Source organism: Herpailurus yagouaroundi, unplaced genomic scaffold (genome assembly GCF_014898765.1).
Source record: "Herpailurus yagouaroundi ecotype Mexico unplaced genomic scaffold, PumYag 160, whole genome shotgun sequence".
Lineage (NCBI taxonomy): Eukaryota > Metazoa > Chordata > Mammalia > Carnivora > Felidae > Herpailurus > Herpailurus yagouaroundi.
The window spans coordinates 24,157,232-24,180,141 of record NW_024412401.1 but is presented as its reverse complement, the minus strand read 5'-3'; the positions used below and the strand labels follow the sequence as shown (position 1 = coordinate 24,180,141).

Genomic DNA, 22,910 nt, shown 5'->3' with positions numbered 1-22,910 from the left:
GGGCTCACTGTCACTGGGGATATAAGAGCCAGACAACCATTCTTGGCCTCCCACGAATAGAGTTTTCATAACATTGAACAATGGTGTATGACAGCATCAGTCCTTTATACACAAAGAATCTAAGAGTCTGTCATAAATTATTGCCTTTCATTGGAGAACAACAGATACTATCATCATTAATGGGTTTGCTATTCATGCATGACCGTAATGGGCCTGTGCTACTGCATTCTGATGTCTGCTTGGTTGTCAGACATTAGAGAAACCCAAGTTTCACTGTTATAAGTCACTGTTGACCTTGGGACCAGCTCCTTTCTCAGTCTCCTCAATTAAACAGTGAAAGTAAATTAGGAAACCCCCATTACCCTTACTAGAATCCAGCCCAGCTCCTGGGCGGGTAGCAGTAGAGGGGAAATTTCTAGCCTGGCAACTCTGACTGTGGTTCCTGGAGATCACCTCCTGGGTTGGAGGAGTACCCACGGCTGCCACTAGTACCCACGGCTGCCACTGCAGAGGCCTCAGGGATCCATTCCAGCCTATGTGTGGACTCAATGACCATGGAACCAGAGTCTGAGCTAAGGCTTTCTGTGGCTTGAGAAAACAAAAGGAAAATCAAGCTTAAGAGAGGATGCGGCTGGATGATCTGGTTACAAAATGGCCTTAGTGCGCCATCATTTCCCAAATCACAGGAGTCCAGGCCATTGCCTGCCTCAAAGGCCAGGCCTAGAGAGCAGGGCCAAGAGAAATAAGTTTCCCATTCCCGGTTACCTAAGGCCTGCTTTCCACATCCCTGGATCCCACCAAAGTGCTCCTTCTTCCTGGTGAGTGACCCTGGGGATGCCCACCTCTTCTTCTCAGGCATGTGGCTTTACTCCGGGCCTCAACAGGACAGCTTCATCCTGGACACAGTTCTTTGATGAGATACTCTCAGTGTGTATCTGTTCCAAAGGCAAATAGATTCACAAATACATCTTCAACTTTACTTAGTAAATTTGTTGTTTGGATGTAGAGATCCTAAAACTATTTTGTATCTATTTAGCATTGAGCAAATGAGTGACTATTGTGATATTGTGGAAAACCAGAGATCTCACTGCAAGAAGAGAAAGACGCAAATACGGAATGGGAAGAAGAGCCCCGTGGTGTAGGATTTTATCTCTATCTATCTATAAACAGATGGTAGAGATATAGGGATAGCTACATAGAATGATGATGGATGGATGGATGGATGGATGGATGGATGGATGGATGGAAGGATGGATGGGTGGATAGATGGATGGATAAGTAGGATAGATAGATAGATAGATAGATAGATAGATAGATAGATAGATAGAGGAAGGAAGTAATGATACCCTAGGAACAGTGAGCACATCTGGTGCCCAGATCTTGGTTTCTAAATATCATTCTCCACTAAAAAGAACCAAGACTCCTCAGAGAAATGACTGATCCTAGGCTGGGGAAAGGAAAGCACAAAAAAGTGCAAGTCCTTGGTGTTCTGAGAAGTGGTAAAGTGCTCCAAAAAATTATGGGGATGTATTGAAAAAACACATGAAGCTGTATGAAGGAGCCAGTTTCCCACTGGCCAGATCTCGGAAAATTTGAGCAATCAAAATGAATGATAGTAAGGGTCATAAAGCACTGAATGAAAAATTAACCCCTAAATGCATACTGACCTACATAAATAAATGGAAGGAAAAGTAAGATCTTGTTTACAGTGGCATGCCAAGTATTTAAATAAAACGATGAGTTAGAAAGTCACCATTTTGCAGCCACCAGAGGAACATGACTCAGGTAGAAACCGTCACTGGATGCTGAAACCACTGGGTTGATGATGGGGAAACGGGATACTCACACAGTCTCAAAGTATCTCCCACAGATTATTTATTAATTACAAGAGTTTGGAAATGGTACCTTTGAAGTGGAGAGATCTGGCAGACATCACCTGAATCAAATGATCACAGTAACATCACCAATAACGGGACAAAGTGCCATCAAGTGCCACTGATGTGAAGCTCCAAAGAGGGAAAAACATCACTTTACATAGGATTCCTGCCATGAATGCATAACCCGAATCTGATCATGAAAACACATTCGGACAAACCCAAATTGAAGGACATTCTACAAAATAGCTAAACTGGATTCTTCAGAAATACCAATGACATAAAAGACCAAAGTAGGATGAGAAATTGTTGAAGATTAAAGGAGACTAAAGACATGACAAGTAAATGCAGGACCCAGTCCCAGAGTGGATCCTGCTTTGGAAAAGCCACAATTGTCTTAAAGGATATGATTATTGAGCCAATTGGCAAAATTTGAAAACTGATAGTATGTTAGATAATATACTGTATCAGTGTTAAATTTCCTCAATTTGGTAAGTATATGTGGTTATGTAAGAGAGTCTCCTCATCCTTAGGAAATACTTGCTATATATTTAGGTCAGGATGTCTGTAACTTACTCTTGAACGGTTCAGAAAAAAATATGTAGAATATATATATATTTTTCGTTCTCTGGGTGTGTTTTTCTCCTTTTTCCACCATGTGGCTGATTATTTCCCAGATATTGCCAACTAAAATTGTTCAGAGAGAGAACACATTTCGGTAAGATCCTCTCCACCATCCCTTTTCAAGCAGAGCACTTTGTACTAGGAAACCTCGTAAGTCTTTGACCAGACTCTGGATTGGCAGCTGTAAGTCAGGTACCCACACTGACCTATCAGCTTTGGCCCAGGATAGGTCATGTGGTATATAACATGGCTGCTACCACTGCTCCCTCACTCAGGGTGATGGGCAAAAAGGTCTCCTTCTTCTGGCCTAGCCAGTAGTTACTGGGGTTAATCCCAAAGACACCTGAAGGCCTCTTGACATAACTGTGTGCCTCATTCTCACCCTCACTCTTTCAACAAACATTACAGATGTATGCTCTGGGCCTGGTCCTATGCTAAGTACTAGAGGCACAGGAAGTGACCCACTCCCTACCTTCAGGAGATCTGAGTCAAGTTTGAAAGGCATGAAGAACAGATGACTAGAGTGCAGGGCTGAATCATGACCAACAAACAGAAGGCAGCCTCATGGGAACACAGAAGAGGGGCCCAAAAGGCCTCCTGGGCAAGGGATTGGCTATGGCTCACGGGAGGGAAAATGGCCATCAGATGGGGCCCTGGCTGCTGGAAGGGTGCCCAGTGCCATCCCTGGGTTTCTGTTTTCTCTTTGCACAGCCGGACCCAGCAGGACGGGACATCTCCATCCGCCCTCTCCTGGAGCACTGTGAGAACACCCATATGACCATCTGGCTTGGCATCGTCTATGCCTACAAGGGGCTTCTCATGGTAGGTGCGGAGCAGAAGGCAGAGGTTGGGGGATGCTTCTCTGTCAGAGCTCTCTCTCCCAGGTGCCTCTGTGAACATAAAAATAAACAGAGCCCCCAGGACTAAGCACTTAACTGTCTGCCAGGCCCGGCGTCTGCCACGTGTTACCTCAGTTCCCACAACAGCCCTCTGAGATAGGTGCAGACAGTGCCGAGAAGGCTGAAGCTTGGTTTGCCCGAGGTCGCTCAGCTAATAAGTAGCAGATTCAAGAGCTTAACCACAGAGTAACCCCAAAAAACTTGTGAGTGTGCCTTACGGCGGCCACCATACCACTCCCGGAACAACGGTCGGTCAACATCTACCGTGCGTTCACATCCCACATTTTACTGGATTCTCTCAAAGTCTGTGGGAGGTGAGTGGAGTCATCCTCATCTTATGTAGATGAGGAAAGTCAGGCTCACAGAGGTTAAAGGGCGCCTGGTAACCTCCAACCTCCGAACCCTCCACTCCACCCAACTGTTGGCATCAAAGGTCACATACCAAGCCCACCAGACACATCTGGAACGATTTGAAAAGGACAACCGCACCCCCACCTTATCCCAGCTTGACCCCTGAATCTTCTCTCCACATCCTGTGCAAACCATGCCTCCACTGAAATCCCTCCAGTGACAGGAAACCAGGTACCATACCCTCCTTAGGTCTTTGTACAGGAAAGTTAAGTCACCATCCGTATAGTCACCATCTGTATATAAGTCGCCTCTGTATAGCTTCCACTTAGAGGCCAAGAATGAAGCCTTCTCCAAAAGGTCAGGTAAACCAGGTTTTCTTGTATTGCTCGAACGTATCCTGCTGCTTCAGAGAACTGTTACTGAGGGGCCACACCAGAGGAGCATATACTAGGAAACCCTAGGCAAAGATTGTCCCCAACTTCATACTAGTTGAGACCAGTTTCCATAGGGATTCTTTGAAGATCACTGGGCTGCAATCTGGGCCCCACAAGGTAATGACCCTGAAGGTGTCCCCAGGAGGTGCCCGGAGTGGAACTGGGACTTGGAGGCTGGCCAACAGCCCTGCGCTTGGAGAAGGGCACTCAGGAGACATGGTCACTAGAGCTGTCAGAGACAGTGGCATGGACCGGAAGGCAGATCCATCATTAGTGGGCAAAGTTGCCAGAAGGCAGCTTTCGAGTCCACATTAAAGAAGGATTTTGTCCAACAGAGCAGTGTCTGCAGATGTGGTGGCGCCCCCTAGGAAGGAAGTGCTCCCTGTCACAGGAAGCATGGTGGTACCTATGACTTGAGACCCCTAGCACTTGCTGAATAAAGAGAGTGAAACCAGACTCTCCAGGACGCCTCTGGCTCCATGTTCCCTGATCCCGAGACACTGTGAAATTAGATTATGCTGAATCCGATTGACTCTTTAAACTGGATTTATCTGTAACGTTTTGACCATCCATTATCTTCTCCACCTACTTGCAAAAGTGGCTGGAGATGACTATATCTCTTCCAGTGAAGCTATTAGCTTCAGTCAGATCGTGTCAATAAAAGCTGTATTTGGCAGCACAAGTGCTTTACTGTTTCCAGTGTATGCACAGAATAACCCACAGCCCTCCTGGCCCTTAGGGTCTGTGACTAAAATTCTACCCACCCCCCAGGTCCTCCTGCTCTGAAACCACAGCATTTCAAGGCTGGAAAGAGTGTGCCCAGCCCTGCAGGCCCACTCTCCTGTCAGATGTTTCAGGACTCCTGGCCCCTAGTGCGCATCCCCAACAAGTTTTGTTCACTCACTGCTTCCATACCTCTAGTGATGGGGACCTCACCCACTCAAAGTGGCCTGTGCCACCCAGGGATGATGTATTAGTGCCCTGTGGCTGCAGTAACAAACTACCACAAATGGGTAAACACAGAGTGGCTTAAAACAACACACATTATTCTCTCACAGTTCTGGAAGCCAGGAGTCTAAAACCAAGGTTGAGTTGTGCCCCCTCCAGAGGCTCCAGGGAAAATGCTTCCTTGCCTCTCCCCAGCAGCTGATGGCTCCAGGCATTCCTTGGCTTGGGGCTCCATCACTCTGTCTCCACCTCCATCTTCACATGGCCCTCTCTCTTTTCCAGGTCTTTCCTCTGTGTGTCTCTTACAATGACACTTATCATTTGATTTATGGCCTACCTAGATAATCCAGGATGATCTCATCTCAGGACCCTTAATTATATCTGCAAGGACCCCTTCTCCAAATATTCAGTCTCCGTGAATTAGGATATAGACATGTCTTTTAGGGCCACTGTTCAACCCACTATAGATGGGTTATTTTTCTAGAAGGTTCTTCTCTATCTTCAGCTAAAATCTGCCTTGATGTAACTTGTGCCCATGAACCCTCATTCTACTCCTTAAAGGCCTAAGAACAAGTTACTGTTTCCTCCCGACAGTCTTCAGAGATTTGCAGCCAACCACCAGGTCCCCAGACTCGCCCACATTTTACGACTGGTAGAGACTCTTGTGATGGTGCAGTGGGCCCCCAGACAGGTCAGTGAGGCTCGTCCGGCCTGTGACTCTTCCCTGGAAGAAGTGGACCGCAGAGCCCAGCCAGCATAGGCACTGTGGGACTGAAGGGCCCACACACGAAGGAACTAGCACAAAGCAGACTTTCAACAGCGTTGGATTCTTTCCCTCACTCAGCATCTGCTTCCTGGGCTTCTCGCTCCCCCATTTTATTTATTTATTTATTTATTTAAATTTTTTTTTCAACGTTTATTTATTTTTGGGGGACAGAGAGAAACAGAGCATGAACGGAGGAGGGGCAGAGAGAGAGGGAGACACAGAATCGGAAACAGGCTCCAGGCTCCGAGCCATCAGCCCAGAGCCCGACGCGGGGCTCGAACTCCCGGACCGCGAGATCGTGACCTGGCTGAAGTCGGACGCTTAACTGACTGCGCCACCCAGGCGCCCCTCGCTCCCCCATTTTAAAAGGAATCTTTAAAAAACAAATAGGTCTGGGGGTGCCTGGATGGCTCACCTGATGGAACATGCAACTCTTATAGGTTTGGGCCCCAAGTGTGTGTGTAGAGATCACTCAAAAATAAATGAATAAATGAATAAATAAATAAATAAATAAATAAATAAATAAATAAATAAAATTATAGGTAGATAGATAAGTAAATAAATACATTGGTCTGTGAGATAACACATTTAGAGAAAAGGAGAGGAAAGCAACCATGGTTGTATAAATAATAATACCAATTACAAAATGACTTTTAACTTACCCTTGTACAGGACACTTTGGTTTGCAAAATGCTTTGTGCAGCACTACAGTCATCTTCTCATTTCATCTGGATACAAACCCTGTGAGGTGGTATTATTATTATTCCCATTTCACGATAGTGAAACTGAGGCCCTGAGAGATGAAGTGACTTGCCCCAAATCACAGAGCCAATGGAGAGTAGCAGATTCCAGATCCTCCGGCCTTGTGCCCAGCTGCCCTCCACTACATGGCATTTTGCTGCTGCCGTATTAAGTCAAACCTGAAAACAGAAGCCCTCAGGGTGGTATTAAGTGGCCATGCAGTTTTGGATGCCCTGAGCTGCGATGATGAGGTCAGAGGAAAGAGGGGCCTTTGGGGAAAGTCCTCTTGGAAGGGCCTGGGATACAGCTGAAGGCCCTGAACAGTCAGCAGTCTTGGTCAGCTCTCCCCCCAGCCCCCCGCCCACACCACCATTCTGCTGGGCATTCCGGCTGCACTTCCTCCACAGCCTTCCCTCCCCTTAGACCACCCAGGAAGGCTAAGGCTTAGATCACACTGAACCTCTACCTTGTCCATTTCTGTTGGGAGATATACTGGTTAGGAGTAGAGCTGCAAGTGACAGAAAAGATAGTTTCTTAAGAGATAGTTAACTTCCTTCTTCAGATAAGCAATCTAGGATTGGTGGGGGGCTCCCAGAATCTCAGCTCCTTGGATCTTGTGGCTCCCCCATCTTTATCATACAACTCCCACGTCTTGGTCTAAGATGACTGTTGTGGTCTAAGATGGCTTCTCAAGCTCCACCCATCATACTCCACTCCTACTAGGAAGGAGGAAAAGGAACACCGTTTCCTTTAATAGACACTTCCCAGAACTTGTACACACCACTTCACCTACGTGGTGCTGTGCTGAACCTATCATACACCACACCTAGCTCCAAGGACAGTTAGGAAATGTAATCTCCATTCTGAGTGACTTTCTGCATCGGGAGGTAAATAGAAGTCCCAGACACAGGTGCTCTGGCTTGTTTAGCGGTAAAAAAAGACAGGACTGAACTTCTAGAAACATAGTCCACTTTTGCCACTGTTTTACTGTGTGGCCTTGGACAAGCCTCTTCCTCCTCTCTGGGCCTCAGTGTTCACTCTAGAGTGAGGGGAGGTGGTCAAGATCCCAACTGGAAACCCTTCCCACCACCGCCTCCTGTATGTGAACTGTGGTGGGGCAAAGGAGAACCAGATGCTCTGACACCCCCAGTCTGCATTTCCTCAGCAGGACTCCACCTGGGGCCACCAGTGGAGACTGAGGGTGACATCCAGAAGGCCTGGCCCTGACCCCCCTTCTCAGAGTGGCAGGTGTGTGCCACCATGTGATAATGATGACTTCCCCTTTCCGCTCACCATTTCAGTTGTTCGGTTGCTTCCTGGCTTGGGAGACGCGTAACGTCAGCATCCCTGCCCTCAACGACAGCAAGTACATTGGGATGAGTGTCTACAACGTGGGGATCATGTGTATCATCGGGGCCGCCGTCTCCTTCCTGACCCGAGACCAGCCCAACGTGCAGTTCTGCATCGTCGCCTTGGTCATCATCTTCTGCAGCACCATCACCCTCTGCCTGGTGTTTGTGCCCAAGGTACGGCCCGCCCTCTGCACCCTGCCCTCTGGCCTCTGGTCTTGGACCCTGCACAGAGGGGACACCTGGCCTCCTCCGCCTTCTGGCAGTTTTATGCTTTCTGTACTTGTTATGATCACGGAAAGTTTGGAAAATGCAAACAAGACCAGATTTTCCAGAAATCTCACAGAGTCGCATCACCCAAGAATAATCACTGTTTAATGTTTTGTTTTAGTTTTTCTTTTTACTAAAAACTACATAGTTTTTATGCGTTTCCTCCCAGGATTTTTTTAATAAGTGTTTCTTTTTTTTTTTTTTTTTTAATGTTTCATTTATTTTTGAGACGGGGGGAGGGGCAGAGAGAGAGGGAGACACAGAATCGGAAGCAGGCTCCAGGCTCTGAGCTGTCAGCACAGAGCCCGATGTGGGGGCTCTAACTCAGGAACCACGAAATCGTGAGCTGAGCTGAAGTTGGACACTTAACCAACTGAGCCACCCAGGTGCCCCCCTTCCAGTCTTTTTTAAATGGTTAGGCAGTGATGCTTTTCCCATTAGGGCTGCGATGATAGCTCACATATCATTTTGTAGTTTGCCTTTTTCACTGTTAATGTCTCCTGTGCATTTTCTCACAGCATAACCACCATTGACGGGGGATACCCCGTGTCTTCTTATCTGCTTGATTCCCTTATTGATGAGCATTACAGTCATTTCCAGATTTTTTTTTTTTATAGTATAAATTAACTTTTTTCTACATAACACACGATCCCCATTTCTGGCTACTCCCTTCAGAAAGAGTCGCAGAAGTAGCGTTAGTGGGTAAAAAGGAATAACCACTTTGAATAAAAAGGAATAACCACTTACATTTTCCATTCATCAGAAGCACTGATCTTGAAGACCAGCCTGAGAGATGTTTCTCAAACCATATACTTCCCATCAGCAGGCAGGTGAACCAGAGGCCTTGGTGTCTTGGGAGCCCCTGCAGTTGGCTGGTCTCAGCATCAGAAAAGAAGGGGAAACAGAGAGGGTAGAAGGAATTATTGGCCTGAGTAGGGGAGGGAGAATGGGGTGAAAAGAGATCACTCGGGGTCCATTGTCCCCCAGACAGACTGCCCATGGCACCTCCATCCAGTCAGTCCCAGAGCAGTGTTTTCCCTGGAACACTGATGCCGTATATGCCTTCTTTCTCTGGTTGTCAAGGCTCCAACCCAATGCTAAGATCTCTCTGCCTACACTCTGACATCCTCTCATTCCAGTCAAAGATGCCAGATGGCTCCAAGCCCAGCCCTGACCATGTCACTCTCCTCTGTTACCCTCAACAACTCCTCATTGCCCCTCTGGCTCCAGAATCAAGTCCCCAGTATGGGCTGCCTTTCAGGAACTTTGGGTCTCCTCCAGTTTCTCCTAAGAACCCTGTCCACCATCCAAACTGTCCTTCTCCATAAGTACCCTGAGTCCCAGGCCCCCCCTGCATTTGCATATGCCTCTTCTTCCCCCTGGAACTCCCTTTCCTCACTGTCCCTCAGGCTCTCCACAGAGCCCAGCCCAGGCCCACAGCACTCACAGCCCAGCCTGCCCTGGATACTTCCGGCCTCTGGACCATGGGGTCCTGACAGACAGGGGCCACACCTCCCTCAGTTCTGGCTCTCTGGTGCAGGCCCAGAGCCCGACTCAAACCAGAAATGTTTCTTGAATAAATGAGTAAGACCGGGATCAAGAGTGGCCTTTTTTCTTATATAACAACACTTTTGTCCATGACAGAACTAGTCACCAGTCTGTCCTCAACACTCATCAATGGTTCTAAAAAGCAGAAGGCTTCATTTGCCTCCATCGTCTTCCAACGTCATCCTCAGGGTTATTTTCCATGTGAAACGAAGCCTAAGGCAGAGTACGGCTCAGCTGGAATCAGGCCTAGGGGTGGGCTCTGCAGGGGGTTCTGGATGCAGGTGGCCTCGGTCAGGAGACCAGACTTCTGCTGACAAGGAAAGAAACAGACTCGGCAAGGAAGGGGGGTGGGGCTGCCCAAGGTCACACACCAGCGAGTGGCAGAGATGAGCCTGAACCCAGGGCTCCGGGCTCCCAGCCTGTGTCTGTGCTGCCTCCAATGCAGGACCTGCTGTGGCGGAGGGGATGGGACACCGGGGAGGAGGACCCCGGCGTTCTCCTTTCAGTCATCCCTTGTCCTTCCAGCTCATCACTCTGAGAACAAACCCAGATGCAGCAACCCAGAACAGGCGATTCCAGTTCACTCAGAATCAGAAGAAGGAAGATTCAAAAACGTCCACCTCAGTCACCAGCGTGAACCAAGCAAGCACATCCCGCCTAGAGGGCCTGCAGTCTGAAAACCATCGCCTGCGAATGAAGATCACAGAGGTACCTCCCTCAGCACCGGCAGCCAGGGCCCCAGTCTCCCGGTCTCGTCCCTCTGCCCCAGAGTAGGGCCTCTCAGGGCTGCCGCTCCTGACCTCGCCCCCTCTGGACACCCCCTTGCATTAGGCTGTGCAGTCCCAGGTGCTGGAGTTACGGCCACCAGAACCAGGGGGGACATAAACTAGACATAGGCAGTTTGTCAGAATCCCCTGGCCCAGGCTCATGGAGTCCAGCAGTGCCCCGATTCAAGGCATCCTCAGAAAGAAAGGAGTTCTTAGCGATTTGTGAGCTCCCAGATTATAGGAGCTTCCTAAGTGTGTGGGGACCACCCCCCTTAATTTGTCACTCTCCAAACCCAGTAACCACCCTCATTTATATGAGGTACAGCGAGACAGGAAGGGGTGAAGAGAAATTTTTCAGACAGGAGAGTTTGCTGTAGCATATCTCACTATTGTCCTGAGGGTCCTTAACTGGTCCTTCAGTATTCCAGAGAGGCCACGACTAGAATCCTTTGTGCCCAAGCCGGACCTCAAATTCCGGATTTTCTATACCTGGGAGGGGAGACCAAATTACCTTCCCCTTCTGCACACGTCTCTTTGGGTCCATGTGTATGACTGGCCCATGGTCTGCGGGCTGTGTGTTTCATAGAGAACTTCTCATTCAATGAGTGGAACAGGGAAGAAATAAGGGCGAGTGTGTTGGTCAGGATACTTGCTAAGTTGCTGTAACAGAGACCCCAAAATGAAGCGACCCAAAGAAAATATTTCTCTGTCACATAATGGTCGTGAGGAGATTGGCCCAGGTTGGCAGGAAGCTCTGCCTCCATGGCCTTGGCTGGATGAGGTTTGTTCACTCTTCCTGTCCGCCATTCCCCAAGGCATATTCCTCACCAGCACAGTTAAAACCAAGTGGAAGGCAGGTCCTGTCCTCAGTCGCAGGAAGGGAAGAGGAAGTCCACACAAGGGATAAGCAAGTGATACAAAAATTTGTACAATGTTGGTTCTGCTCCAGTTGCCTTGGCAAGAACTTACATGATCACACTTAGACACAGGGGACGCTGGGAAATGTAGTCTCTAGCTGGACATTCGTGAGGAAGAAGGGAGACATAGGGTTGTCCGAGGAGATATGGGATGCCCAGTTAAATTTGAATTTCAGGGGCGCCTGGGTGGCGCAGTCGGTTAAGCGTCCGACTTCAGCCAGGTCACGATCTCGCGGTCCGTGAGTTCGAGCCCCGCGTCAGGCTCTGGGCTGATGGCTCGGAGCCTGGAGCCTGTTTCCGATTCTGTGTCTCCCTCTCTCTCTGCCCCTCCCCCATTCATGCTCTGTCTCTCTCTGTCCCAAAAATAAATAAAAACGCTGAAAAAAAAAATTTTTTTTAATAAAAAATAAATTAAAAAAAATTTTTAATTTCAGACAACCAATGGTATTTTTAGTATAAGGATGGTCCATACAATAGTTGGGATATACTTACAGTAAAAAAAATGATTCATTGTTACCTGGAAATCAAATGTGACTGGGCATTCTGTATTTGCCTTTGCTAGATCTAGTAGCCTTTTGGGGGGCTCACCTTAGTCTGTCACAAAGATCCATTACACAGTTGTCTGTGCATCGAAAGGTGACTGCTTTAGAAGGGATAGCCCATTTGCCACCAGAGCAAAGTAGGAAAGGATTCTGCCCCTCAAAGCCCATTGCTGGTTCTGTGTTACTATCAGATCTCCCTGTGCCTGGAACTACCATATCTTGACATTTGACTTTTACTGGCACACTCCAGCAATAGAGTTCACCCACTTCAGGAAACGTGAAACCAAAGCCACTGTCAAAAGCCCTAAAATGTTGGGTTGTTTTTCCTGGAATCGAATCACAATCTGGCTTCCTTTGATCCTAGCCCTGCTGTTTGAGTCACACAGAAGAACGTATCTCTCTCCTTCTCCACAGGAAAATGTATTTAAAAATTAATGGCCGTGCTCTTGACATCAGGACAACACTTTACTGTTTGTAACTTTCTCTCCCTATACTATAGTAAGATGCCTGCTGCCTTCCCCAGCTACCACCCCACAACACACACACACATATACACACACACCAGGCTTCTCAAGGGCTGAACTGCCTCAGGGCTTGCATGTGATTTTCCTATAACCTGAAAGCCCCTGCAGTCCATCCTCTGGAGGAACCCCTACTGGCCTGACCTTCTGTGTCAGTGTGAGACCCACAGCTAACCAACCGTAGATCTGCCCTCCCCTACAGGGGTCTTGCTAGGTACCAATAACAATAATTATAGTAATATCATTGTAGTAGCACGCTACCCTTATTATGTGTCAAGGACTGGGCTAAACTTTAAATGCATCATCTGATTTAATCTCCACAATAACCACAAGAGGTAGCTACTGTTATTACCCCATTCTACAGATGAAGGAGTTGAGACTCAGTTCTCACAAGCCAGTACACAGGCAGTAAAGGGCAGCTCTGAGTTTGCCCCCAGGCCTGTCCACCTTCAGAGCCTGTGCTCTGACACTCTCCTGCCCTGCGTCCCTGGGCTTGCCCAGCTGCTCCATCATGATGGGCACAAGCCTACACTGAACACATGGTTGCAAAGCCCATTCCCCCTCCCTCCCCATCACAGTTTCACCTGCAGCAACAGCCCTCAGGGGCCCTCCGCATCTCTTCCCCAGCATGCGGCGCGTCTCTGGCTCTCAGTGCCCTCCTGAAGGCAGCCTGAGGCCCAGTCCCATGACCCTGTGAGCCGGGGAAGGGACTGGGCCAGGGGCTCTGACTCAGCTAGAACCTTTGTCTTCTAGCTGGATAAAGACTTGGAAGAGGTCACGATGCAGCTGCAAGACACCCCAGAAAAGACCACCTACATCAAACAGAACCACTACCAAGAACTCAACGACATCCTCAACCTTGGGAACTTCACTGAGAGCACAGGTAGGAGGAGACGGGGCCCCTGGAATGTGGGGACCTGGGTATCAGACACCAGCTGTCCACCTTCCACTTTACAGATGAAGAAACTGGGGCTCAGAGAAGGGGTGAGGCTGATGTGAAGCCACACGAGCAGAGTGGCAGCATCTGGAACCCACAGCTCAGTGTCCAGCCTAGAGCGGGGGCTTCTGTTTCTCAGTCTCTTGGGTTCCAGTGGCACACGTACATGACATGGCCAGCATTCACAGTGTTCTGACTGGCGGCACGTTGTTCCTAATGAATAGTTTGCCTTACTTCTCCCAGCAACGTTTCGGTTTCGGATGTGCTGTCTCAATATATAGGAAAGGAATGGTCAGTAAGATCTGACCTGACACTCAATCTCCCCAACCACTTGGGAAATTCAAGCGAAAATAACACAATGCAGTCTTTACCTACATTTCAGCAACATTTCCAAAGATCACCAGTGCTGTTAAGAGTGTGTGGAAATAGGCATTCTCCTGCAATGTTTTGGAAGTCAGTCTGGCACATCCAAATGTTAGATGCTAAACCTCCTGATTAACAAGACCACTAGCAAGATCTTGCCCCTGGGAAGTACTCCCACGTGGGCAAAGATGTATACACATGATGTTCATCCCAACATTATTTGTAGGTGAGAAACACTGGAATTAACTTAAATGTTTATCATTTAGGGTGGTTTCGTTAGTGATGATACAACTAAACAAGGCACATAATACAACTATTAGAAAGTGGGGCGAATCTATTTGGGCAAATATGGAGAGATCCCCAAGTGAAAATAGAAAGATGAAGGCCAGCATTATGGTACACATAAATGCACACACACACGCACGTGTGTACACGTGTGTGTTAAGTGCATTTTTAAAAAGGTTTGGGAGAACAAACACTGAATTAACAGTCTCCACCTGTGTGAAGGGAACAGTATGTGCATAGTGAGAAAGGATTCTTCTTACATTTCATTTACTATACTTCTCTATTGTTTGCATCTTGTCATTAGCATTGATTCACTAATTTGCTATAAAATTATTTTTTAAATCAATGAAAAATCTTTACTTTCTTTTTTGTTTTTGTTATAGTTTCCTTTATTATTACATAAGTAATAGCATTCTTATTATAAAATCAAATTATAAAATTTTTACTATGTAAGATGTTGATTACAAAAAAAGTTTAAATTGAAATTAGTAACAAGTAAATTGAAAGAATAAAACTTACTGGGGCACCTGGGTGGCTCAGTTGGTTGCACATCTGACTTCAGCTCAGGTCATGGTCTCACAGTTCATGAGTTTGAGCCCCACGTTGGGCTCTGTGCTAACAAACAGCTCAGAGCCTGGAGCCTGCTTCAGATTCTGTATCTCTCTCTCTCTCTCTCTCTCGTCCCCCCTCTCCTGCTCATGCTCTGCCTCTCTCTGTCTCTCAAAAATAAATAAATGTTAAAAAAGTTTTTTTAAAAGAATAAAAATTACTCATAGTAATTTTTGTATCTGGAAATGTGGGCATTTCAAATTAATGAAAGGAAAGGAATTATTCAATAAATTTAATTTATTTTAATTAATTAATTAATTAATTAATTAATTTAATAAATCCCTACCTCACACCTTACATATAAAAGATTTAAATGTAAAAAGCGAAACCATGAAAGAACTAAAAGAAACCATAAGAAAATTTTTTTAATAATCTCAGATAGGGGAAGGCCTTTCTCAGTTTGAGGCAAAACCCAGAAACCACAAAAGAAAAAGTTGATAAATTTAGCTACAAAAAAAAATTTTTTTAACAACACAAAAAGCATAAGTAACCAAAAATTCAAACAAACTAAGCCAAAAAATATTGTAACTCAAGTAATGAGCTTATTGTCTTATATATAAAGAGAAATTTTATATACTTTATATAAAGTATATATAATTATATGCAAATTAATAAGAAAAAGACCAACAACACAAAACAAAATGGGCAAAGACAGTTCTCACAGAAGGAAGTGCAAGAGATTCATATGCTTATGAAAAGATTCTCAATCTCACTCCTTATTAAAAGAATGCAAATGACATCTTTAGTGAGATACCATTTTCACCAGTAAGACTGGCAAAGACAAGAGATTAAAAAGTTGCAGAGAGTCTGAGGAAACAGTCGAGGAAATGGACATTCTCAAACATGGCTGGTCGAAATAGAAATTGATCTGATCCAGTGGTTCCACTTTTGGAATTTACCCTAAGAATGTGCAGTCAACTGTCATTATTCATGGGGATTATGTTTGATAAAGCTGCTGTGAACCATGAATTAATTGGTGAACACTGAACCACTGCTCCCTGGGGAAATAGGTCCCCAGGGCTAGGTTCCTGCAAGGCTCTCTCAGTTTGGCATTTTGGCCAACCAATCAGTACATAATTTTGTTATACATGTGTTTCTGTTTGAAGACCTCTTATTTAATATATATTGTTGATTCATTAACATTGACCTCCTGGTAAGCAGCACTAGAACGCATGTCTGAATGAAGATCATCTAACCCGCGGATTTTCTCCATCAGACACATCACAGCCTTCTTGTGCGTAGGCATGCATTCTAGTGCTGTCGACCATAAGGTCGGGGTTCATGTTCCAACACAGTGTGTGTCAGCAAATGACTGCGAAAGCATTACAGGTATTGGTTTGGGGTTACAAATTACTTTTAGTGAGTAGGCGAGTTCGCAAATACAGAATCCATGAATAAGGAGGATCCACTGCACTCACGTGGGGCAAAATGACATTCACTAAGTTTGCTCACTGTAGACAAAACAAAAACCAGTGCTCCTCCAGATCCCTCAAGTTGGGGACCCAGGTTTTTATGTTTTGTATTTCTTTAAATCTCCCTGGGTCGTTCTGAAGCAGAGGGCTGAAAGCATCCATATCATCAAATTTTGTGGCTTCACAGTATTTCTTTGAATGGAGACCCCATACATACATGAGTATATAACTAATCCATTATAACTGGAAAAATTCAGATTAGTTCCAACTTTTTTATATTATAAACAATGCTGACTTGAACATCCTGTGTATAACTGCACACATAACCTTCATCATTTCCTTCGGATAACTCCCAGAAGTAAAAATTCTGAGTAAAAGATATGCACGATTTTTAGTGTTCGATGCTTAGTGCCCCCCAGAAAGATTATGCTAATTTACACTCCCACCAGCAGTTTACTCTTCCCAATCTTTGGCAATCTTATGGATATATATTTTCCCTTGGAGGGTTTTTTCCTTTGTTATTATATCCCTAGGCACCAGTGAAAAAGGACTTTACATTAAAAACTCTCATTTCCAAGTTAGTTTGCCTACATTGGTTGACTTGATTTCTCCCCTTTTTTCTTGGAGAAAGGAAATCCCCCAAGACACCATTTCTATCTCTGGATGGAAGCTTCTAGGCTCACTGCCCTGGTCCTGGAAGAGCTACTGCAGAAACCACAGCTCTGGAAGGATAATGGGCTCTTTGCTATTCTCTCTCCTTGGGCACCATCCTAAAAAGCTTGCATTTTTAAAAAATTTGTTTAACATTTATTTATTTTTGAGAGAGAGAGAGAGCGTGCATGAGCAGGGAAGAGGCAGAAAGAGGGGGAGACACAGAATCTGAAGCAGGCTCCAGGCACAGAGCCCAACACGGGGCTCAAACATACAAACCGTGAGATCATGACTTGAGCCGAAGTCAAAAGCTTAATCAACTGAGCCACCCAGGCGCCCGAAAGATTGCATTTCTTAAAAAATGAACTTAACAGAATGTGTTGTGATATTGTTGTTTTACATTCAGATGGGGGAAAGGCCATTTTAAAAAATCACCTCGATCAAAATCCCCAGCTACAGTGGAACACAACAGAGCCCTCGCGAACATGCAAAGATCCTATAGAAGATATAAACTCCCCAGAACAGTAAGTACTTTCTCCCTGAGAACTATTGTGGAAGAGTACATTACTCCTGCACAGCAATCTCAATCTGCACCACGTTTTCTCATGCATCATTTTATTTGAACTCCACAGCAATCCCATGATGCAGGTCAAATTACAATGCTCATTTTACAGATGAGAAAACATATTCAGAAAGGGAAGGTGACTTGTGAAAGCTCACCCAGTTTCTAAGTGCAGGAGATAGGATTTGAACACGCGTCTGTCCACCATCAAACCTGCTGTAGCACACTGCCTTTGTTATGTATAAAACTTAACCTTGCTAAATGCACTGACTCCACAAGTGTTTACCGAGATCTACTGTGTGTCAGACATAGAAATGAAGAAAACAGACAAAAATCCCTTCCTTTGTGGAATTTATGTTCTATCTGGTGACAAAATAACTTCATTTAAAAAGCAAAGTCATAGGTGCTTTGGAGGAAAATAAAGTAGGGAAAGAGGTTGGGGGTCATAATCTTACAGAGAGCCATCAGGGAAGATTCAGTGAGCTGACATGTAAGCAAAGACCTACCTGGACATTTCCATCAGTTTTGTTCCCACTGGCCGTCGTTAGCTCTTCCTTGCTTACAGCAGCTTGGAAGCAGAGATTAGAAATGTCAGCACTGAAATGTGGTCCCTGGGAAGTGACAACCAGCAAAGACAGCCAAATCACCAAGTGTAGTGTAACTCGAGGACATTTCGTTCTAGAGACAATAGCCTCTCAACCCAGTTAGCTCCAAGGCCTGACTGGCTAACACTCCAGAATAATGGCAGTCATCAGTGGTTTACTTGTTAGTTCCCTCCACTAGAGTGTAAGCACCTTGGGGATAAGGTATGAGTCCCTCCCGTGTCCCTTGGACTGAATGCAGGTTCTCGCACTGAGTAGGTTTTCAGCACGTGTCTGTTGAGTGAATGCCAGTGTAAACAGGATCCCACCAGATAGCAAAATGCGATGGCTCTGAGAGGCACAGACAGATGCCCACCTTGCCCAGGCAGACAGCCCTTCCCAGGTGCCCGGGGAGGACACCATTTTCCCACGTCACAGTTGATTCCTCAGCTCCCTTTTCCTGGTCTCTTTGTCAGCACCCTCTTGCCTTAAGGAATAGATCGTAGCTCAGGTTACAGAGGTTCAACTTGAATTTCAAAAGGAGATCTCCAACACACTGGCCTCATGAGCACCTGTGAAGGGTCCTTGGTAGAGCTCTCCAATGAACAAGTCCTTTGGGAGTGTGGGGACAGCACTGCCTCTGTCCCCATTCGTCTCAGGAGACCATCGGTGCCACACATGCACACTAGGGGCGCGCCTGTTGGGATGAGGTGGCCCCACATGAGTTGATTACGATTATGATTGTAACGAGCAAGTTACAGAAACCCTGTCCACTTCCCTCGTCGTTATAATGGGAATAGCAATACTTCTACCTACTGGGTTTCTGTGAAGATCTGGGGGATGGGGGGCTCTCACCCTGAGCAGTCAGGCACTGAGGACACAAGGAGGCCTAAGGATACCAAGAATTCAGCTTCCCAGGTACCAGGGGGAACCGCACAAGACGCGGTTAAGGTGACTTACTGCCCGGGGTAGACTCTGATGAGAAGCGGGCCAGGAGACAGTGGCAGTGAGAAGGGAGTCAGAAGGCTGTCGCCTTTCCCCTGCTGCCAGCAGTCACACACCACCCCTGGCTCCCAGAGGTCTTCTGGCTGTGCTTCTGGAAATTTACCCAGAATTCTGGGAGCTCAGGGGAAGAAGGAGCTTGCTCAGAAGACTTTAAACTGGATATTGAAGGGAAAACAGTTCGTCACAGCAGGAGGTGGAGAAAGTATTCCAGGCTGGGGAAAGAGCATGTGCAAAGGCAAGGAAGGGTGGCCATAAGCAGTGTTTTAGGGGAAAGTAGACGCCAGAGGGTTGGGTTTGGGTGGAGAGAGGGTAGAAGTTTCACCTGGAGAATTAGGCAAGAGACAGATCTTAGGCAGCCCTGAATGTCCTCCCCCCGGTCGGAAGGATGACACTAGTCGCCAAAGAAGCTGAAAGAGCAGGAAGGAACCTATCAGAACCAGCCCAGCAAGAAGGGCTGCTGTCCTGAACAAGGCAGGGGCAGAGGAGCCAATGAGGAAGGACAGAGCAGCGAGAAGCCTTTCAGTCCATTTGGAGGCTTGCGAGAGTGAGAACTGTCTGTGTCAGCAGCAAAGCCCGTGAGATGAGCGAACCTTGTTCTTAGGAATCACCGCACACTCAGGAAGGCTGCATCTCCCTTTGCTCACTATCTCCCCGGTTCTTCCCAGGGCAGTCGTTGGCAGGTGTAGGCCTGCACCACATACCTGCTAGATGGGTGAATGGTTAGCTGATGGGACAGGCAGATCTTGGATTCATGAGAACTGTTCTCCTACCATCAGCTTCTTAGCCAAAGTGAGTCCACGGAACATTCTGGTGAGCAGCCAGATAGCCTTCACTGAAACTCCTCTCTCCCTTCTTCTCTCTCTCTCCTTTCTCCTCTCTCTCTCTCTCTCTCCCTCCCTCCCTCTCCCTGCCACAGCATCCAGCGCCGGCTGTCCCTCCAGCTCCCCATCCTCCACCACGCCTACCTCCCGTCCATTGGAGGCGTGGACGCCAGCTGCGTCAGCCCCTGCGTCAGCCCCACCGCCAGCCCCCGCCACAGACATGTGCCACCCTCCTTCCGAGTTATGGTCTCGGGCCTGTAAGGGTGGGAGGCCTGGGGCCGGGGCCTCCCCCATGACAGAACCACACAGAGCAGAGGCTACAGGAACACTGTCAGTTCTGGCTGCGGAGAAGCTGGGCGCCACGGCTGGCCTTGTGGGACTGCTCGATGGCACTCAGGTGGACGGGATGGGGGCACTTGGCACCTGACCTCGCGCCTTATTTGTGAAGTTTTTATTCTTTCACAAAGAAGAGGAATGGAAATGACTTCTTCCTTGATGTCTGCAAAGAAGGAGGAGCTGGGATATTTGAAACTTTGCAAAAAAAAAAAAAAAAATCCTAGACAAGGAGAGAATCACTTGAACTCCAGCTAGAAGTCACCGAGTGTCCCTGAGCAGCCTTGAGAAGAGGCGAGGAGGGGCTTCCAGAGAAACCGTCTCTGCCTCTGCACACACATCCCTGGCTGTGGCACCCCAGGCCAGCCCTTCTCCCCTCTGGGGAAGGAGGTGGGCAGGGCAGCCGGGTCCCCAGCTGCCAGTCCAGCCAATCCCAGCCTTCCTGGAACAGGGAGTCCGCAGGTGGCCCGAAGGCTGGGGTACGGGAGCAGGCTGACCCGTATGCCTCCCGGTGGGACCTTACTCTCTGGTAAATGCCACACATTAACACAATAACACCCGTTCCGGGACCGTGGGGATTTAGGGCACGTCACTGCAGACCTGCTCTGCAGCATTCAGCAACAGTCGGTCATGCACCCACCACGTTGGCCATGTCCTTGTGTTTGTATCAGGTGTTCCAGTAATCAGGGGGACTACCCGAGCTAATCATGGAATGTCTGTTCCCAGCAAACACGCTAAAGAAAGACTGTGCACTTTAACCTCTCATCAGGGCCCAAGGGCTGCCTGGGGTTGGTTTTTTTCCACTGACTTTGTTTCTGACCAAAGTGAATTGGGCATTCTGCTAGAAGACATCCCTGTAGTCGTAGGGAGAGAGTTGCTAGCTGAGGGCTCCCCTTGGCTTCCCGAAGGTGGCCTTGCATTTGGACAGGCCAGGAGCTCCGCCCTTGGGAGTCCTGGGGGTGACCTGTCAGCACACTAGTCCTCTTCATAAGATCATTCTTCCCTTTCAGTCGAACCCCAGAGGGCACTGGCCTGGGAGTCAGACAGACCTGGGCTCAAGTCCTCACTCCATGGCTGACTCCCTCCATGACCTTGGGAAAGTCACTAGTGTCTCTCTGAGCCTCAGTTTCCCCTCCCCAACAAATTGGGGTTGAAATAACAACACCCATCCTGCCTACCTCACAGGGTCACTCTGAGGATCAAAACTTGATCTCCTCCAGGAAAGCTTCGTACCAAATGGTGAAGCAGCCCTGACCCATGAGGTATCAGGATGACCACGACCTTTGGCCCTCACGACCACCAGGGGTTTGGCCCAGAGGAGCTCCCAGCATAGCCCCCTACCAGGATAACCTGGTGGAGAGAGGCTCCCGACGACTTTTGTGACATTCCTAGACAGGTTCATTCTTTGCTAAAGAAAGACCTGAATGACAGCGTCCAGGATATCTGCACAACTGAGCGGTCGCTCACTCCCTAAAGAAACCTAATGGCAGCTTCAACAGGCAGGCAATAATCTCTTCCCAGACCACTGAAGTCAGGAATATACTGCTGTCACCACCAGACTTTGACAAAAGGGCCCACAGGAATCCTACCATCGCCAACATTTCAAAACATCCTCTTTCACGTAGCATAATAGCTTTCCCCTCCCCTTCCCCAGAGAGAGGTTATGGAGGTACTGTAGCTTTTAGGGAAAAAAAAAAAAAAATGTCAACACATCACAGGTCAATTTGAAGTCATTGTCTGTTTAGGCACTAAAAATCGGTGTTGTCACTCACTGTGTATTACCAGTATTTACTTGCTTTCTTGATTTCACCAAAACCAGATTTAATTTAAAGGACCACATTAATTTTTCAAAGGGAAGGAGACAATTCATTGTACATAATGTATACACACACACACACACACACACACACACACACACACACAAATATACCTGTAGAAATATTATTCCAGCATAGCAGGAAAAAAAAGAAACAAAAGTATTGGACAGTCGGAGGTGAGTGTGTGCGTCCGTAACCCGTTGTGACCCCTGAACGTGCACAGTCTTCTAGGTTAACCCACAAAGTACATTTTCTGTCTTAATGATACTGTAGGTTCACCCATTTTTTTAAATTTCCCTGCAAATAACAAGACCCACAGAAGTGACCCTAGCTATTTAACGGTTCTGTTCTTTTATATGCAGCAAATACACCGTACATTTCTGAAGAGGCTTCAGCCTGAAGGCATTTTCCAATGACGTTAGTGCACAAACGCTTTAAATTAGACTGGAACTGCCAGAATCAAATGTAAATGAGGAATTTCTCGTACCCCTATTGCATGGTATCAATTTTTAATAAATTGTTGCAAATTTGTTTTTATGAATAAAAGGGAAAAAAAACCCACTGTCATCTTTAATGTCTACTCATCCCCAAATGGGGGTCAGATCTGGTCATATTCCTCTGCTGGCAAACTCAGGGGACAGTTCAGGTTGCCTCCTCAGCCACCTTCTGCGGAGAGTAATGGAACAGCCCTGCCACCGTGTGCCCCCAGCTGCTGGATCTGAGGGTGGGAACCTGACCTGAGCGGGGCCAGTATGCCCAGTCCCCAGGATATCTCCATGTAGAGAGATTTAGCCATGAAAGAGAAACACGAAGCCAGCATGGAAAGAAACAGGATCAAGAGATGGGTCTCGATGGCGTCTGAGTAGCTGGTCCGCTGTTCCCGAAAGTCGGCAGCACGCTAGGAAGGATTCTCAGTTCTCCAAACAAAACACCCTTTTGCCGAGTTAGTTCAAGTTCTGTTCCCATCTGTTGTAACCAAAAAG

General features: G+C 47.1%; 1 protein-coding gene across 1 annotated transcript in view; it reads left to right on the top strand.

Annotated features, from left to right (window-relative positions):
* GABBR2 (gamma-aminobutyric acid type B receptor subunit 2) overlaps window positions 1-22,488 on the top strand; it is a 352,132-nt gene extending 329,644 nt beyond the window's left edge. Inside the window, exons 14-19 of the mRNA XM_040481798.1 lie at window positions 3,210-3,320; window positions 7,939-8,163; window positions 10,330-10,512; window positions 13,305-13,434; window positions 17,215-17,332; window positions 19,873-22,488. Of these exons, the coding sequence (XP_040337732.1) occupies window positions 3,210-3,320; window positions 7,939-8,163; window positions 10,330-10,512; window positions 13,305-13,434; window positions 17,215-17,332; window positions 19,873-20,038 (933 nt within the window). The 3' untranslated portion in view covers window positions 20,039-22,488. The remainder of the gene's footprint in view (window positions 1-3,209; window positions 3,321-7,938; window positions 8,164-10,329; window positions 10,513-13,304; window positions 13,435-17,214; window positions 17,333-19,872) is intronic.
* Window positions 22,489-22,910: the final 422 nt, after the last annotated feature.